General features: G+C 41.1%; 1 protein-coding gene across 2 annotated transcripts in view; it reads right to left on the reverse strand.

Moving 5' to 3' along the window:
• FNIP1 (folliculin interacting protein 1) overlaps positions 1-18,034 on the reverse strand; it is a 102,890-nt gene extending 84,856 nt beyond the window's left edge. For both annotated transcript variants that reach the window (XM_014052001.2, XM_014051998.2), the window contains exon 1: positions 17,792-18,034. In XM_014052001.2, coding sequence (XP_013907476.2) covers positions 17,792-17,886 — 95 coding nt within the window. In that variant the 5' untranslated portion in view covers positions 17,887-18,034. The remainder of the gene's footprint in view (positions 1-17,791) is intronic.
• Between the last annotated feature and the right edge of the window lie 2,633 nt (positions 18,035-20,667).

Here is a 20,667-nt window from a genome sequence, read left to right on the forward strand (position 1 = left end):
ATGTGTAAGACAGATTCCTCGTGATAATGACAGAAATAAAAGCTTAAAAGAGTTGAAATCTGTGAGCAATTTGAGGAATTTTTTCACAGCTTCACAGCAGCTGACAAAATATGAGCTCATCATTATGACCAAGAAACAAAGCATTAATCCATGGAATATCGTCACAACATGTTACCCGAAGAAAAATATAATTCAAAACCCAAACCTTAGCAGGAAAACGCATAGTTATAGATTTTTTGGGACAATTGTAATTCATGATTTTAGTTTTGGGGTGACATTAATATTGTTACTCACATGGATTTCCATGAACCTACATCACTATTAACTCAGAACACCTCAAAAATTGAATGCCATAATTAAGCAGAGTGCAGAAACACAAGAAAGAAAATTTCCCCCCTCACACTTGATGACCCACTGAAGGGCTTTTTCAGAGCTGACACTCACTGTTTTTTTCCCATTTACTATTCTAGAGACTGCTGAGGAAAAGACTGCTGAGACTGAGTGAACAAGCAATGTGTGAAGTTCTTTTGTTACGGCTTTAAGAAACATGTCCATCATTGGCTGAAATGGGTCCTGAACGATAGTGATTATTGAGAGAAATATCCAACGGGTAACAAAAGAACTCATTTCACAGACTATTTTTCTTTCACTTATTAAAATATCTATGTTTAAACTACAGTTGCAGAGAGATGGGCATTACTTTTTATTCAGTCCTTAAACATACATAAAATATGTTGAAAGGCATTGTCCTAGTAAGTGATGATGTCAAACAAACTGTTTTTGAAACTTTACAGTACTCAGGTTCCTGCAGCACCATCTCCTTTTAAATCGATGCTGGGATCTCAAATGTGTTATGCTAAATTTTAACTTTATATGGGACAGGGACAAAAAACTACTTTAACCAATAGCATTTTGGTTATTACTGGATGTAGCATTTTCCCTTCCTTTATGCAATCTTTGCATGTTAAAAAGGCAATGCATGTACCCCGAGCAACTAGGAACTCCCCTTATTCTCTGGGTTGTAGCACAACAATGTAAACCAAAATTGCCGATCTCCTATTTATGGCCATTGCTGACCTAAGAGGAGAGCAGAAAAGAACCTACTATCAAAACTGCTGCTTGTAGGCAGCCTTCATTTCAGTTGTGTTGCTTGCTATATCTTAAGGTTATCTATCGTTCCACTCTGTACTTTCTTAAATTACTCTTTCTCCCAACAACCTAGATGAAAAGTTTCTTTCAAATCAAGATTAACTCTGCTGACTTTACCCAACAAAAGAGCCTAGAGTCTTAGCATTTCCTAGTGGTCTATCACCCAATACCAACCAGGTCAAATCTCGCTTAGTTGTTTTGTTTTTTTTTAATTTACCAAGATCAGCTAAGTACTGCTACTTTGGTGGACAATGTACATTAGGCCTAGAGTATTTTAAAGCAGACCTAACAAATCTCATCCCCGTTCCACTATTTTCTATGTAACAAAATACTGACCTTCACTCCCTAGAGTTTTCATTGTATGAAAACATAAATACTCTTCTAAGATAACACTGGCACTGACTGACAATCAATGAGAGAATTAAGATGTGCCCAATAATACAGGTCACTTAAAAGTGTACAGCTGATGCTCAACAGAATTAGACAGCTGGGTCACAATGGTATAAAAATAAAGACTTCTAAAGATGCCTGTTGGGTCACTATCTGAAAATAAAAGCTGAAATAAGTGCACTCCATCCAGGAACATCAGAGGAGATGGCGGGAGCAGGGAGGATGGCCAAATAGCATCAGCTGATCTAATCCAGCAATGTTAAGCTACTGTCAAACTTGGCCATATTATTAGACCCACCTCGGTTATTTCTCTAATCTTCTCAGACAGGTGGTGGCTTAGTGGGATTTGACTCCCCTCCCTGCCTGATATAGAGCAAATGGATGCCACTGAAGCTGAGGAAAACAAAAGACACGAGGGCTGCAGGCAATCTTAACCTGAAGGTTAACAGTGAAATCCTTCATCATGATTCAGAAAGATATTACTAAATGACCAAGATGAGTGCAGAAACTCACATTCTTATTGGAACTCAGTGGTTTCATATGAAATAGGGAAAATTGATTACACATGCTTTCCATTATGCTGAGAACAGGTACAAATGATAGCAACAACAAATTAAGATCCATAGGAACACTGAAATCTGTTTGCAAACCAGAATTTAAATAAACCACAGTTCTTTAAGTCTGGATGTCACAGAAAATTATTTAGCATAAGGTAATGAATATGACGCGGAGGGGGGGGGGAGAATATGACTCAATAAAACCTTCTTGTAATACGAAATCCTGGTTTTCCCTTGTCTAAACTGCTCTTTGTTTCTGTTTAATTGCTTTTAGTTCTGAAATCAGTCATTAATTTTGCACCAAAAATTGTTCAGAATGAGAGCAACACAGATTGAATCAAAAGCAAATTATGTGATCTGGGCACTGACATCATTGTACTGCTCATCCCAAGGAGGAAACCCTGCTAAAAGGCACAGGCAATGCAAAGCACTAAAGGCCTTTCTAGAGGACTGTGCAAATTAAAGGGTGCCATTTCTCAGCAGCCCTGACTATTCCTAGCAAATTAGATCAACTCTATACATCATAATGGGCGCAATTTAACTACGGGCAAGCTATATCCCTGCAGGAGAGCATGCAGCCTTAAATAAAAACTCCTACCCTACCTACTTGAGTTTAACACCAAAGAAACAATCTTGCTCTGCAAGCAGCTGACTGTGTGTCATTACTTCCCTTTACAAGACATCCTATGGCAGAAATAGTTTCATGCAAGTCAACTGCAAACTGATAAGGAAGCTGCAGACTAACGAGAACATTGCCAGCCTGTTGGAGTAGGATGTATTTCCCACCCTCAATGAACCCATCCTTGGTTGCAATACCCTATTACCTATTTTCAAATTATTTGTTTTCATGTTTTGGAAGCTGAATCCAAGCTGAGTAGAAGCAAGTCAGTAATAACAGAGAATCATCAGTATTTCATAAGAAAACGTCAGAAGGAAGATTCTTGGAGGTGTTTGGGTTTGACAAATGTCCATCTTTTAGTAAGATTATTGTTCAAAGTAATAGCAAGACAATATTCTTATAACAGTTTTAGACAGAAACAATGGAAAGTGTCCCTCCTGTCCAGATTTGCAATAGCAATAGCAGTTAGACTTATATACCGCTTCATAGGGCTTTCAGCCCTCTCTAAGCAGTTTACAGAGTCAGCATATTGCCCCCACAGTCTGGGTCCTCATTTTACCCACCCCGGAAGGATGGAAGGCTGAGTTAACCTTGAGCCGGTGAGATTTGAACAGCTGAACTGCAGAACTGCAGTCAGCTGAAATAGCCTGCAGTGCTGCATTTAACCACTGCGCCTCGGCTCTATGGTAGAGCAGAGTTGGCTCTATGCCACAGATAGTTTTATTTATCATATACATATGATTTAAAGCTAAATACAATGACAAATTATTGGTAATTAAGTAAGTTGAAAGCTCTAATTTTAATCCTCAAAAAACCATTTAGGGAGAAATGAAACTCCTAGAAGTAAATGTTTCATTATACTTTTCTAGCATGTTGGTGGATGAGTGCAAGAAGGGAAGGAAATTCCCCAGAGCCTATTTTGCCATTAAAATTTGGAATGGAAAGAAGGGGGGTGGATGGGAATTCCTGCCTGTAAATCTGAATATCTTCACAAGGAAAAAGTAAATGTAGAAAGGAGGAAAATTGCAACATCAAGTACCAATTTTAGATTTTTAAAGTCAAGCTCAGAAGGGGTTAAAATCTGGGTAAATATTGTCTGAAAGTCAGGAGGAAAAATGGCCATAGTTCCTTGAACATTACTACAATTTGTAAACTTTGATCTGAATGGAAATTGGCAAGAAAAGAAAAATGTCTTCAAGGAAAAAACGAAGAAAGACCAGTTACATTTTGGAAAGTATCTTTGGGACAACCATGACCTGGATGACTTAGAATCTCTATAGACATGTTCTGGGCTTCTTGAGTCATTCTAGTGACTGGAGAAGAAGTTGTTGCAATGTTACTAGAGCAACATAAGTACATGCAAAGTTCTGAGTTTTGGCTACATCATTTTGTGACTTTCCATGGGGACGTGCATGAAACAGAAATATTCATTCTTCACTGAGATCTAAAGATTCCATTCAGAAGGGGCTCTCCCCTTAAGAAGGTAATTCTCTTATTTCTAAAAACAAAAGTAGATGTTCTTTTAAATGACCAGTTCTTAATATAGCTCTGAGTCTCAGATTCTCATCCAAGAACTTTCTTTAGTCCTGACTGAATGACGGGGAATAAGAGGATTGATATTCTTTGCAAACATCTGGTCATTAGCTCATTGAGAGTCATTGGCCCGGCTTCAGGGCTTGTCTGTACCCTCAGGGTCACCTGAATCAGAGTGCAAGAAGGTTCCACACCAATTTTCAGGTGACCCTGAAGATAGAGATAAAACCAGCAAATGGCCTCAATCACTCTCAGTGAGCTAAGGACCTAACCTTCAGAGTGCTAACAACCAGATGAGCCTTTGGGACAACCATGACCTGGATGACTGAGAATCTCCATTGATATTTAACCAGATGTCTGCAAAAAATATAAATTCTTTCATTCCCCACCAGCTTCTTGGATGAGAAGAGAAATTCTTCAAGGAAAAAACAAAGAAAGGCCAGTTACCTTTTGGGAAGCACAGAATATGCACAGCTACTACTACTGAAATCAATTCTACTCAGTTCTCTGAGGATCAATGCCTAACACGAAGTTCACTTAACATTCTAAATCATGGCTTAACCAAGGTTGTTGAATGAAGCACAATGGGTTTGTACGCTAAGCTATAAAACGTGCTTTACAAATTACAGTGACTGGTTTCCCTTGATGTAGTAAGATCAAGCAAATCACACTGAGGCTTAGCACATAATGTATGGGCTATTCTCAGAGATGGTACTGAGTTTCTTATGTTATTCCAGTGGTAGAAATATAGTCGCGCATCTAGAATTTTATACTGGACAGAAAGACAATTGATTTCAGTAAAGCGTAAATATTCCCAAACCATCATAGTAATAAGGCTTTGGTTGAATGGATCACTCTTAAATGTTAACAGATAACATTTTAAAATGTTATCTCTGTGTAAAACACAAAAAGGTTAATACCAAACAAAAATATAATTTTAGTAAATCAATTTGTAGTGTGATTGATAATCCGAAGCACACTATGTTTCTACTTAAAAGATACCATTCTCGTATAACCCTCTCTAGGGAAGCAGTAAGTTTTTTCTTTAAAAAATAGTAAGGTTTTAGCTGTCTTGCCCAACTTGAAGAGAGATTAATGTGTTTTAAGATCAGTTAATCCATATCAAGTGATCTTGGAAACACACCCTAAATGACAAGAAGCTGCTTCCTCTTACTGAACTTGGCACATTTTATCTTACACTGATTTGTTTAAAAAATATATCAAAATTAAAAGAAATTGCTTTTTATAACTGGAGTGAATCAAATGCAATTCAAATTCAGAATGATGTTCACCCATAAAAGCAAGTGCAAGTTCCTTCTTTGAGTTACTCAGAAGCATGTGATCTTGCACCTACAGTTAAATGTAGCAATAAGAGATCCTGTGTAATTATGAAATCATCCAGCTGGTTATTTGCTCCTTCAACAAACAAATCCAGAAGCAGCATGTAAAAAAAAGAAAACTCTCAATCCAAAAGAAAGGATAATAGAACCAATGTTCTAAAAAGAAACAGAAGATGGTACATGATTTGAAAAAGTCATTCCACCATGACTCTTTCTGAAAAAAAAAAAGAGGGGGGAATTCTTTAGATTCAGTCTTTTTGGAAGAAATATTGCAAGTGAAGTATAAGGAGAAGGAGGGGAAAGCTACAGAGCTTTGCAGCAGAAAGGGAATGCTTTCAAGCCAGCCGAAGCAGGAAAGGAAAGTAACAGTGCAAATGGGACAGTGACTAAACAATCCCACACACAGTCATTCGGATGAACCTGAAGGTCAATAAGGGAAGCAAACCACAGGAGAAATTCACATGGGGTCTTGTCTGGAAGAAGATGGAGATCTGAAACCTCAGGGTATCAGTTCAGTTCTCCGTTGCTCCTCACTTTTGCTTCCCACAACTTGTGCTGCCTTCCCAAGCACCTGGGGAATTCTAGAAGTTGATCTCACCCTAACTTCACTGGGGGTCATTGATTTTGCTCTTGCTCAGAGCGAGATGCCTGGAGGGACGCACATTACAACATTCCCTGCAACACAGAGCCTGGCAGAGTTCAAAAAGAATGCTGAAATGAGTCACTTCTTTTCCTTTGTATCTATGAGAAGCAGGATGTAATGGAAAGAAGGCAGTACATACACACAGTATCCTCAGAAAGGGAGATTCCTATAGGATTGACTCCGTAGATGTACAAAATACCCCTAATGGCTTTAGAGGCCAAAGCCACCCTCCCTCAATGTCATATCCTTTAAATGTCCTGGACTAAAGCCTCAGCTCTTCTAACAATCAGATGGTTGTTAGAAGTTGATACTCCCAGTTGGCAAAGAAGCTAAAAGCAGTGATGCAGTCCAGTCCTAGGAATGAATTCCAAGCAACTACCATTTAGTGCAATTGATTTATTCCAAGTTAAAGGTGCAGATTTCTGCAGCTTAATTCCTTGTGCTGCCTTTGTTGATTCATTAATTAGTAGCCTTTCAAGCAAAACCCTAAAACAGGAATCCCAAGTTATCTTCTGCTATAGTAATTGCTTCTTTAACTAGGCCAGTCAGTTCCCAATACAACTGACTGGGAAAATTTGTTCCTCTATCTTTGAACAATATAAACCAAAATGAAAGTCAAAGAAAAATACAGGCAAAGAAAGAAAGCAAAGAAGTTAAGTTTGTTCCTGCATATCTGCTAATCAGTATTCAGGAGTATAAGAGGCCTGAGTATCTGTAACAAAGGATTTACAGATAGGCAAATTATGCTTAGTATTAGATTCCTATTTTTATGTTAAATGGGCTATTTTCCTATAATGTTTCAGCTAAGGATGCTTATTGTTGTCTGCCGAAGGATCATGCAAGCATTTTAGCAGATAAATTAAAAGAGATAAAAGATCTAAATTTAAACAAATTCTCCCTAAGAGATAAATTGATTAAATAATTGTTAATCAACAAGTCTGAATTCCCAGTTATAGGAAGACATATAAATGACCCCACAAAAAAGGTGCCAGGTTTTGAACTACCACGTTGGCAATGGACAATCCGGAATAGGATTTACACCCACACAACATCTGTTGGGATTCTCTGTATAAATGGGGTATAGTATCCTCCCCTCAGTGTGACTGCAGGATCCCACTTCAAACTGTAGATCACATCGTGACCAGCTGTAAGCTGAGGGCATATACCATCCAGCATCTGATTTTTTTAAAATATAACAGTTGGATGGCCTAGACCAATAATAGCTAACCCTTTTCCAATTGCGTGCATGTGTACATATGCGCCCGAACCCCCAAAATGCAATTTGCACATAACCCCATGCATGCACCCTGGCCCCATGCATGCGCACACAGTGCACACACATATGCCTCATGCATGCACATGCAGTCTCTGCACTTGTGTCCCCCCACCTGTGCATCCAGCCCAGTAGTGGGTTTCGAAAATTGTTCGAACCTACTCTGTGGGTGTGGCCTCCTTTGTGGGAGTGACTTGCCGCCCATGTGACCGGATGGGAGTGGCTTGCCGCCCATGTGACCGGATATAAAGATGCCGACGACACTTGTCAGAACCACCTTAAATTACCTCACACACAGCACTGGCATGCATAAGAATATGATGTAAACTTGTTTTTTAAAAGGCATCTTTGGTTTGCGTTAAAACAACTTCAACACACGCAATGTTCTGATTGCACCACAAATGCAGTAGTTATCCTTACCTTTCACAGAGGCACTGAGTTTTATAAATATGAGCATGATAGTGTAGAATAATCATATCCAAGGACCAGTGGTGGGTTTCAAAAATTTTTGGAACCTCTTCTGTAGGTGTGGCCTGCTTTCCGGGTCCACTGGTGGAATCTCTTCTAACCGGTTCGGTAGATTTGATGAACCGGTTCTACCGAATAGGTGCAAACTGGTAGGAACCCACCTCTGATCCAGCCCCCCCCCCCCCGGCAAGTGCCCCCCCACGCATGCAGGGCAGAGACCCAATGTCCAGTTGGTTGGTGGCAGCCACGTATGCATGCGCAGCACAGCTGAACTGGAGCGACAGCTTGCGTGCCCAAAGTGAAGGCGCCGCGTGCCATACATTAGCCACCAAGGGCCTAGACATTGGTATTTGAACATAGAACTTTTTGACATATTTTATTGGGTTCTACTAATCTAGTTGAAATGTTAATTTATATTGCTAGTCCAAGTATGATGTGCCTTATGCTAAATAAATAAATAATAAATCATAAAGTCAAGCTTTATATTAGTATGACAGACATAATGACAATTCTTTTTTCTCTTTCTTCCTGCCTTACCAGATCTCTGTAGACACCAGAGAGCTGGGGGAGACACAAGGAACTGCTTTATATTCCTGTTGAAAAAGGAGTTACCTGAATGCCAGGCAGATGGACAGCTTCTTAGAAAGGCCAGCATGGATGTGTAGGAGGCGCAGGAAGCAGGCAGTTGTACATGAAAAGGCTTTGACGTAAAAGTCTCCTCCACACAGGTTTGCAAATCTCACAGGTTGTGCAAATAAAATGGAAGACAAAACCGGCACACCTGTAATCTCAAGCTAAACTCTTTTTTGACACCAAACAGCCAAGTGAATGCAGTCCAGATTTATATAGCTTTTCTGCCCGTTCCATGCTTTATCGAATAATAACTTCAAATCCAATACAAATGGCTAATCCGGTGCCACATTGACATTACAAAGCCCAAGGCTATAGAGCAGAAAATGCATTTGGTCTCCCCACCACCCTCACCTCCAAAAGGAACGATTATATCTAATAAAAACTAGAGAATGCAATTTCTTGTGCGATATTGTAACCAGGGTGAGAGACAGATGGGTGGAAATACAGATGGCAGGAAAATAACATTTGCATTTTTGAATGCTTTTTGAAAAGGATTAAAAAATAGAACACGTTTAAGTAGTTTTAACAATTTCAGTTGTAAAATACTAAATGATTCATACATATACAGTAAGTAGTCCTTGACTTATGGTCATTCAGCAACTGTTTGAAATTATGATACACTAAACGAAAGGACATGTGACCCACTCCTCAAGTTCCAACCATTACAGCACCCCTGCAGTCATGTGACAAAAATTTGGGCACTAGGTAGTGATCCAACCCATTGTTATGACTGTACAGTGAGTCCCTTCCCCCATGGGCTGGTAGGCCTCAATTTTCTAGCCCCACTAGAATGCAGAAATCTGCCTGAGGCTGGAAGGCCCCAGCCGGTTAAGCTCACCAGCACATTGGCTTCTCCTGTCCTACCACTCCTGGAAGGCTGGGGCCTTCTCCCCATATACACTAAAAATCACTTATTTTTCCTTCCTATGCAGCTGTTGACAAGTGCGGCCAACCAATGCGAAGCAGAGCTAAAAAACTAGCTTTCACTATGTTTTGGAAAAATAGAAAGAGCCTCAGAATGTTGCAAGATGAGCAACGTTCCTTGAGATGTTCTGAGATTTCTTTTATCTCTGAAAATATTTCATTGGGTAGCTTTCTATAGTAGCTGCATTTGACATCAAGCCAAGTTCTCTCAGACTGTGATAGGTTTGTAAGTAAGTTTGTAAGTTCGATTTTATTTATAGGCTGCCCAATCCCGAAGGACTCTGGGCGGCTTACAGAAGGGAAGAGAAAGAAAATAAAAGAAAGTAAAAATAAAATAAGACAAGTTAAAACGACACAAATACATTCATTTCAATCGGGGCTGGACCTCAACAATGAGGTCAACAGCCCCAGGCCTGCTGGAAAAGCCAGGTCTTGACAGCTTTTCTGAAGGCCATGAGAGTGGGTGAGGTCCGGATTTCTGGGGGGTAGTTCGTTCCAAAGGGTTGGGGCAGCCACAGAGAAGGCTCTCCTCCGGGGAGCCGCCAGCCGACATTGTCTGGCTGATGGCATCTGAAGGAGGCCAACCCTGTGGGATCTCACCGGCCGCTGGGAGGAGTGTGGCAGTAGGCGGTCTCGCAGGTATGCTGGTCCTAAGCCATGTTGGGCTTTAAAGGTAATAACCAATACCTTGAATTGCATCCAGAGACCAATGGGTAGCCTGTGCAGCTCGCGGAGGATAGGTGTAACATGGGTGTACCTAGGTACACCCCATATCGCTCGCGCGGCTGCATTCTGGACTAGTTGCAGTCTCAGAACGCTTTTCAAGGGTAGCCCCATGTAGGTTTGTGTACCAGTGGATACCAGGCCTCCCAAGGCCTCTCCCGGTGTCTGAGGCACTCTGATGTGGTCTCTTAATGAGCTGGGATTGGGATTGTTAAGCGAGACATTCACATGGGTGCCTTGCTTAACAACCACAATTGTGGGCTGAATTGTAATTGTAAATTGAAGATTACTTGTAACACTCTCAGAGTAAACCCGGGGTCATGATTTCTAACTCTGTTTACAGGTACAGTATGTTTTATTGTAATAATAATAATAATAATAATAATAATAATAATAATAATAATAATAATAATAATGATGATTGATTAAGGAAGACAACTAAGTCAAAAGCTGAATATAAGAAAGAAGTAATTGAGAAGCGAGCTGAAAATTGGAAAAACAAAGCTATGCATAGCCAATACTTGAAAATATTGAAGGCGAAGCTGACTAAAAACTAACTTGGAGCTGGTTAAGATCAGCAGCACTGAAAAAAGAAACAGAAGGCTTTATTTTGGCAGCTCAAGAACAAGCCTTATCCACAAACTGCATGAAGACAAAAATTCAACATGTTACCACCAACAGCAAATGTCGCCTCTGTAATAAGAAAGACGAGACAGTCGACCACTTAATCAGTGGGTGCAGCAAAATTTCACAAACTGACTACCTACAACGCCATGACCGCGTTGCTAAGATCATTCACAGGAAATTGTGCCAAAAGTTTGGATTTGAGTACAGCAAAAACCACTGGGAACATCAGATTCAGAAGGTTTTAGAGAATGAGAAAGTCAAGGTCTTGTGGAACTTCAGAATTCAGACTGACAGCCACTTGGCCCACAACACACCTGACATAACAATAGTTGAAAAGAAAAAAAGTATGGTTCATTGACATTGCAATACCTGGAGATGCACAAATTGAAGATAAACAGCAAGAAAAAAATCACAAAGTACTGGGACCTGCAAATTGAAGTTGAGCGACTGTGGAAAAAGAAATCGTGTGTTGTCCCAATTGTAATTGGAGTCCTTGGAGCAATACCCAAAGGGCTACCTCGCTATTTTAAATTTATCAGACTTGAACATTCTGATTCTACAAAAAACCACCCTACAGGGCGGGGCATAACCTTTTCCTAGGGGGTCACAGCAACACTTGTAATAACAACACAAATAATTCATACACCATTCGAAAGCCCATCAAAAACTGAGTTTATTGACACGATTTAATAGTCAGTATGACCACCATTAGCCCTTCGAACAGCATTCAAACGAGGTGGATAAGAACACAACAAATCTTCAAACAGTTCCGTTCGATTTTCCAGATTTTTCAACACAGTTTCCAAATTCATTCTCAAAGTTTCAACCGAATATCGATTTTGACCTTGCTCCTGAATCATCAGAGCTTCCACTTCATCCTTAATCCTTAATTATGGCCCCAATGTTCTCTGCCGGATTGAGATCTGGCGAATTTCCCGGCCAGACGTCATTGCCCCAAAATTCGACATTGTTTTCCTTTAACAATTGCTGAGTCGCATTTGCATTTCCGAATCGAATTTTCCAGCCATTCTTAAAGCAAATTTAACATTTAATAGCTCATTCAATTCAGTTTTTTATGGGCTTTAAAATGAGGTGTCGCGGAAGTTGTAAACTGCTGTCGATCTTGCTGTGACCCCCTAGGAAAAGGTTATGCCCCACCCTGTACTTGGAACAGCTTATATCCTTCGACATTAACTTAACAGTTCCTAGGTCCTTGGTTAGGACTCGAGCTGTTGAGCTACCAACCAGCCCCAAAGGCTGTGAATCTCACCAAAGATTAACCACGTAACAACAATAACAACAATATTCTCATGTAACCCTCATATAAATTTTCTAGAAGAAATGATTTAAATAGTGGTAAGGAAAACAGAAAGTTTTAATACTCAAGGTATTAAATTCAAAACACGTTTGCAGTAAAAGTGAGCTTAGAAACATTCAGCATTGTGAAGAGCAACAGAACGTGGTACTGACTTTTCTCAAGAAAGCAATCTTTTGAAATAAAAAAGAATTTACACATATGGACAACTTTTATCATTGTTGCCTTGTTTTTTTGTTCTTTCACAGAACAAGTGGTAGGCAGGGACTTTTAATCGGTGAATTAGTTAATGTACGGGTTTTAAGCAGACTAGAAAATACAAGGCATCAACAGTAAATATTGCAAAAAATACACACACACATTTATACACAAACCTAAAGAATATTAGTGCTGCCTGGTTGGATTAGGCCAAGATAATTTATTGCTACTTATGCTGATTTACTGTCCTCCAGATGATAGCATTACCAACTGGGAATTCTAAGAGCAATAATGCCATTACAGTCCATCTGGTTGGAAGAATCCCAACATGCTGTTTCAGTAACAAGGAACTAGATGTCTTTGGCAAAGCACATATAATATATGGTGATTTGTCCCCCGTGTCTGAGAATCAGAAAATATTCATGTAGGGATGTCTACAGCTATCATGTCCAATAACTGCTGATTTGTTAATTCCCTATGATGTACTTGGCTTGCAAAATTGTGCTATCTTGTTTAGGTGTGAACGGGCACATGTGTACATACAAGGTGATCCCCAACATGAATGAATGAATAAGGTTCTATGATCAGCCAAGTATAATTTTCACACAGCAAATTTTCTACTTCTTCCCCTTCCACAAGGAATCCTTCATGCCTGACCAAAAGCTGCTTTAAATGATCTCAAACGGGTGGGCTTCCAAAATTTTAGTAAGGGATTCTTTGCCTGGTTGCTAAGGACATGTCCTAGTCGGCCCCCTGCATCACAGCAGGGAGGGAGTTTTTTGCCCTCCCCAGGCTCCGGATGCTTTCCTCAAGGCGAAAATGGCCTCACCAGGGTCTGGAGGCCCTCTTCCGGTAGGCCTGTTTTTCGCTCTCCCTGAGCCTCTGTGTGCGCCTGGCACTTACCCACATCCAAAATGGGCCATGTAGGAATGGCCAGCCAGGAGTGGGATTTGGGGGGGTGGGGTCTCTGAACTGCACAGAATCTTAGCTAGAGGTTCTCACGAACCCCTGCGAACCGCCAGCAGCCCATCCCTGATCCCAAACAATAAAAATAATAATTGGGGAACACTTAGCAGACTGTTGAAGATATGTGACTGTACTGTGTTCCACCCATGGGATAGAATAAGTGGATATGACATATACAGGCCTGCACCTAAAACAAGCCATGCCACATATAGACCCATGTACCAATATGTGTACTGAATGACATATACATAGCCTTATTTTGAGATTCCACTAAAAAGAAAAATCTGCATTGCCAATTTCAAATGTGCTGACAGCAGAACCCTTACTCAGAGCCTTGTTAGCTCTATAACCATCAAGATTTTGAAATATGTGTACGTTCCAAATTTCTGAATGCTTCACTTGTATCAAAATTTCACCACCTTAAATGCTACCCTGCTATTTAAAAAGACAGAAGGTAATAATCAGTGAGCAAAATTTGCAGGTAAACAGCATATATAACCAAGCTATGAAAGGTATGAAGGGTTGACAAGTTAGGGCTATGAACATATAGGACAGGTTAACAATTATTCATTCTTCTTTAAAACAGGAATATTGCAGGTACATGCACACACTGAAGATTCCTCAAGGCCCACCCCAAAAGTAGTTGTTCATCGATAACTGCATAATTTATTTAGATTTGTCATAAGAAATTCTTAATTTTTAAATTGATGAAAAAAGCTACTTATTAAACATAAGCTCTAAGGTAACCGTAACTATTCTATTTAACCAGAACAGGGGTCGGCTACCTTAAACACTCAAAGAGCTCCAAAGGTCCAAACTGGAAGCCCCCCATTCAATTCTGGAGCCGACCGGAAGTCCGGTTCCCCCACCATAGAGTCTCCTCCTAGTGCAGGATCCTTTTTGCTCTACCTGTTCTAACCGAAAGCCCTATCAACTGTGAAGCCAACTGGCGACAGGGAGCTGCAGCAGAGGGATGAAAGAGCCACGTGCGGCTCCAGAGCCATGGGTTGCTGACCCTTGAACTAGACGTTTAACTTTTACTGTGCATACTAAAAAGGAAGCCCTTAACTTTCAATACCTTCTTATGGGTAGTTCTCAATTTACGACAATTGGAATTAGAATTTCCATTGCTAAGCAAGGTGGTTGTTAAGTGAGCTGTGCCCAATTTTATGACCTTTTCCACCATAGTTGAGGTCATTAAGTGAATCATGTGGTTGTTAAATGAATCCAGCTACCCCCATTGATTTTGCTTGTTGGAAGCTGGCTGGGAAGGATCTTGTCACTCTGGGACATTGCAATTGTCATAAATAAATGCTGGTTGTCAAGAGCCCAAATTTTGATCATGTGGTGTGATAGTCATAAGTGTAAGAACCAATCATAAGTCCCTTTTTAGTGTTATAACTTTGAAAAGTCACTAAACGAATGGTTGTAAGTCAAGGACTACCTGTACTAGAATACTGGCATATCCTTCTATGGACTTTCAAATATTGAGCTGCACAAATATTGAGCTAACTAGTTTTATCAGAAATGTGGTAATACAACTATTCAAATTTTCTCTAAGTACAAACATTTCACTCAGAAACCTAGGTTTTGCTCATAACACTTAAGATTAGTTTTATTTGTATCTGTTCAGGGGAAAAAGCCCATCAGAATTCAAGAGACTTGCTTCTAGATAAGGGAGTGCAAAGTTTGTAGATCTAGATCTTTAGATTTATTGGAAGACCTTGATCACAGGCCGGCACAGCCAATTGATGGTCATCAAACTCAGAGTGGAAATGTGAGAAGCAAAGAGGATACAGCTCATATGTAAGGTAAAGGTAAAAGTTCCCTTCACACATATGTGCTAGTTGTTCCTGGTACTCATGTCTGTTTCAAAGCTGAAGAGCCCGTGCTATCCGAAGATGTCTCTGTAGTTATGTATCTGGCATGACTAAATTACCTTCCCACCAAAGGTGGTCCCTATTTTTCTATTTGCATTTTACGGAGTCCTTCAGGATTGTGTGGCATATAAATGTGTTTAATAATAACAACAACAACAACAACAACAACAACAACAATAATAATAATACATGCTTTCGAACTGCTGGATTGGCAGAAGCTGGGACAAGTAATGGGAGCCCACTCTGCTATGTGACACATTCAAACTGCTGACCTTTCTGCTTAACAAGCTCAACATCTTAGCCACTGAGCCACCTATTACACCCTATTACAGCTCATGTGTACATTTTGTTTTATTATTTGTACACATCAATATAGTGAATGATAAACTGTAGGATGTTAAAGTGAAAGTCTTCCTAACAAAGTGGGCAGTTAAATAATTAAAAGTCAAGATAAAAGTAAATGCAGTGTCTTAAATTTAAGAAGGAACCCCATGATGTTTCTTTATATATCAAGCTACACAAAATCCTTCAAAAGTGCAGTGACAGTTTTACTGAGATAATGCAGTAGATTTATACACTACGAATAGTTTCAAATAAATTTAGCATCCAGTGCCAACAAAATAACAATATGGCTATAATCAAAATTAAACAAAGCTGATAAATGGTTCCTCATAGCCCTGAGGCTATATATTTTAAGTTCTGACATATAATTAAACTGGAAGATGGAACGCCATAAAAGGAAAGGCAAGTAGCCAGTTTTAAGTAGGAATGCCATAAAGATAGCTAAATACATGTCAAAATCAATAGCAACAACCTAGCAGTTTCCACAAGGCAGAAAAGAACGTGTTATATAATTTATGCACCTAAGTGTAAGAGATACAGTGAATCTCTCTTGCACCAATATTTTACTACTACAACTCCAACTTTGCAAGTAATTCCTCTTCTAGCTGCAAAAGTCCACTTGCCGATGTCAATCCAATCCTATATTTTTAAAGCTTTGGCTCAGCACAACCGATGCTTTTTGCTCAAATTGGTACTTTGAATTATTTCACTCCCAAGTCATTGTGAACGGGGGATGCAGCAGGGTTCATAAGTCCACCCTTATTCAGGATTGCACTCAGGTCCAAGAAATATGTACAGGATGGAACTGACACTTCCCTGCCCCTGTTCAGAGGCAAGGCTGGAGAATACAGCAAGGCTTCAGAGTTACTGACTGAACTGAATGAAGCTCAGTTCAACTCTAAATACAATCCTTATCACTGCCATCTCTAGGCAAATAATAGTCATATGACTAAGCTGCATCATAAAGAGATAATAATAGGCTCTGAGTTTCTACTACACGAGGCCACTTTTTCTTCAACAGCCCAAAGCAGAATGATTAAGTATCGAATGTAATGAATAATAATCCTAAATTGTAAAGCAACTTTCCCCAACTTGATGCCTCCAGCAACCAGCTACCAATCCCATCTATGAGGCCATCTATGAATAATGGAATAATTGCATAGACCAATTCAACAGGCAAAATTTGGGGGAGAAGGCTGCCCTTCAGGATACAGGTGAGAAAAAGGAGTGGTAGGAAAAATTGAAGAGAGGGGGAGGCAGATATCCCTTTGCTAGCCCGTGCCTGCAGCCTTACAGGATTGTCTTGTGACTGGACCTGGAGAGATTCCTCCATAAATCTACCCACAGCTGACAGCCCCGTTTTCTCCTTCCTTAACATTTTAAGGTGGCTCTGGCCAAACTTCAACCCTCCCTTTCTCCTGGCAAAGGCGGCCAAGAGATTTTTTTTAAAAGGGGAAAAAAGAATAACAACCTGTTCAGTCAATACGCGGCATCAAGGAGAAGAAGGAAAGAGGAAACGAACCAGCCGGTGGGCAAGTGGAAGGAAGAAGAGATCCCTTCTGATGCAGAGCGAAAAGAGAGAACTTCAAAGGCAGACGAAGCGGGACTAGGAGGAGAAGTAGGATGGAGAAGAAGAAGAAGGGGAGAATGGATCCTTCTGGTTCTTTTAGGCTTTGGCAACCGACGGAAAGTGATGTAAAACTCCGGTTTGCGCAGTCTTTGCCTGCACGTGATGTGCCCGATTTTTTTTTGGGGGGGGGGAGAGAGAGAGACCGTGTTTAGACGGTGGGGAGGAGGAAGAGGAGGAGGAAGAAAGAAAGAAAGAAAGAAGCTTCGCACGAAGTTTTGGCGCACAGCGAAGGCGCATATCCGTGTGATTTCCGCCCGAGAGGGAGCCCGGCGATGCGGGCGCCAAGGCAGCGCAGAGCTTGCCAAGAAAGAAATCCTGCGCGCCCGCCTCCTCCTCCTCCAGGCTTCTTCGGGGAAGCCAGATGGGCGGAAAGGCGCTGGGAGAGTCTCTCGGGCTGCCCCGGACTAGGGAGGGGAGTGGGGGACAGGACCGACACCCTCCCCCCCCCCCACAGGCACCCGTTGCTGGGTGCAGTAGGAAGCGATCGAGCAGCCAACAGAGCGGAAAGCCAAGCATGCTTCCCCCGCCGGAGACGAGCTGGCAGCCGCTGCCTCGCCCGGCTTTCGCCTGCCCCTACCTACCTGAAGACCGCCTCTTCCTTGAACTCCTTGGCGGGGGAAAGCAAGCCGTTCTTTTTGTTGAAAAGCTTCTGCAACAAGGTGGGTGTGGGAGGCATTTTGGGAATGCGACGCTCCGTCCCTGCAGGGAACAGCCTGTGCAGCGATCGCCCTTTCGCAGCTGGGGCAGCCAGCTTAGTTCCTCGAACCCGACTCCATTCGGTGTGACAGTCATATGACAAAAATTAATCACTTGCAGCAGCCGTGGCTGAAGAGCTCGGGAGGGAGCGGGGAGGGGAGGAGGAGGAGGAGGGCGGGGCTTCGCGCGGGTTTCCCCGGCCGCGGATTGGCTGGCCGGGCCAACCCACGTGGGTCAAAACCGTATCCCTGCTTGGCTCGGCGGCGCGGCAGCCCTGGGATGTTTTGGTGTGGAGAGAAACCGGGGGAGGGGAGCGCGGGGGGGGGTGGCTGGGAGGGTAGACAAATTAATTCGGATTCCTCCGCCAATTTTAGCCCCGATTGGCTTAGGTTCATCCCATGAAAGCTCAAGGGAATTTTGCTTAACCGGGACCAACTGAGCATCCGTTCCACAAATCTAACAGCGCTCAAGATCGCAAGAAGGCAAGCATGCTCTATGAAACGTAATTTTGAGTAATGTTGCTGGGAACTCCCTCCACCCCTCCCCTGTTTCTGCTCCGTTTCAGTTCTGTTCAGTCAGGAAGATGCCTCTAATTACATTGTTCTAAAAGTCAGAGTTCAAAAGTGCCATGAAAGGCGGGAAGGGAGGGGGGAGCGTCTTTCGTTTACGTTAACAACTGACTGAAACGGTTACAAATTGATTGTGCCAACATATTAATTGTGGATGCTATGAAAGTCATTCCCCTAAATCCTCTCAGTTACAAATTACCGGGAAAGAAGTCAAGATGGTTGGGAAACAAAAGTGAAGATGGGCGAGACAGTTAGCAATTGAAGCTAAGCGCTTTTCCCTTGAGAGCTAAAGACGGTATCCATAAGAAACCACTTTGTTGGCGTCTCACAAGCGCCACCATTTAATGTAAGTTGCTCCAAGGAAACTGAGACTGGGGAGTTGCCCAGAAAGTTCTACATGTCACCAGATAGGAGTGACCTTAAATCTTTAGCTTCTCTTCTCCATCACCATCCATCACTCCACAACCCTTGACACCAATGGTGTGCTAGGTATGAGTGTTGCAAGGAGGACAAAACTGCACACCCAGTGATTCAAGGTGTGAATGTTGCAATAGAGCTCTGGATGTAGTGGACCACACAAATGCAGTCTGGCTTTCAGGAAATCTAGCCATGTATTAAGACTGATCATAGCAATGACACATGATGACCATTTTGGTTAGAGTTATTCATCTGTCTCTGCCTGGCTGTTTCCAAAAAGAATTGGTCTGTGTAGAAACCCCAGAAAAATATGGAAAATCCCAGCACACAAAAACTTTGTGTGACATCTTTGAGCCTTCTCAAAAGTGTTAACTTCCCTTCCCATGCACAAAAAGTTCCTAACCTTGGTACAAGGATCATGGAAGAGGACAAGGCTAGAAACAGAATATTTAATGTTGCAACATTTACTGTAGATCTTCCTTTCATCCTCTACCTTACAGGCAAGGCATATACCAATAGCAATAAGACATATACTGCTTCACAGTGCTTTACAGCCCTCTCCAAGCAGTTTAAATCAGCAAATTGTCTGCAACAATCTGGATTCAAATTGTCTGCAACAATCTGGATTCTCATTTTACCGACATCAGAAGGATGGAAAGCTCAGTAACCTTGAGCCTGGTGAGCAATGAACTGCTGGCAGCAGCCTGTAGTACTGCATTCTAACCACTGCACCACCACAGTAGTCTTCGATTTACAATCATTCATTTAATACTGGTTCAACGTTCCAGTGGTGCTGAAAAAAGTGAGTGGTACTTCCACAGGAGGATCCCCATGATTATGTGATCAAAATTCAGATGCTTGGCAACTAGCATGTATTTACAATGGTTGCAACATCCCAGGATTCCTTATTTGCAACCTCCCTAACCAACTTAAAACAAGCAAGCTCAGTGGTGGAAACTCAGTGTGCTTAATAAAAATGTGATTTACTAACAACCATATCAAAAAAAGATTGTAAAATTGGGCATAACTCGCTTAATCAAATTGCTTAGTAATGGAAGTTCTGGTCCCAACTCGGTCAAGGACTACCTGTACAGACAAAAGTCAATTAAATCATCTTGGCAATTGAGACACAAATCCTCCCTGATAATACATCTACAGTTAAAATAAAATGATTAACAATCTATATTCCCTTTCTGGTTCCAAACATCAGATAGCCGAATTGGCCCAATCGGAGTCTTGATTTTAGAAGTTGCTTTTCTTGATACCTTTATGGCGACACTTTCCATGTGGAGTTGCTGCCTTTTTAGAAAAATATAGGAATGCACAGAGAAGATGATGATGTACTGATCAGGGAAGACACCATCATGCAAAACCTTGTGATAAAACTAAGTGGTGAAGCTCTTAGCCATTCCTACTCATACAACCATATTTTGTTGTATTTATTTTGTACAATGACATTACAAGCTATACTATAATCACAGTAAGTAGTCCAAATCAAGCCATTAGCTCTCTTACTATTCCCACCTGAAATATAAACATAACATATTTCTGTGTTCCTTGAATATATCTTATATGTATTGAGTATAATGCACTATTTTGGTCATTCAACAAACCACCATTAAAATCCTATCTTAATAGAGACAATTAAAAATATTCTTCCTAGTTTGAATTAAATCATATACATTTACCTGCCTTTTCTTTATATACCGTTACATATTTTTTATTTCTCTCCATTTTCCCATTTGCTCAGCACCTAGGAGGAACAATCTCACTTC

This window comes from Thamnophis sirtalis, unplaced genomic scaffold, assembly GCF_051295495.1.
Source record: "Thamnophis sirtalis isolate CommonGarterSnake01/CBP01778 unplaced genomic scaffold, rThaSir2_p1.2 scaffold_3, whole genome shotgun sequence".
Lineage (NCBI taxonomy): Eukaryota > Metazoa > Chordata > Lepidosauria > Squamata > Natricidae > Thamnophis > Thamnophis sirtalis.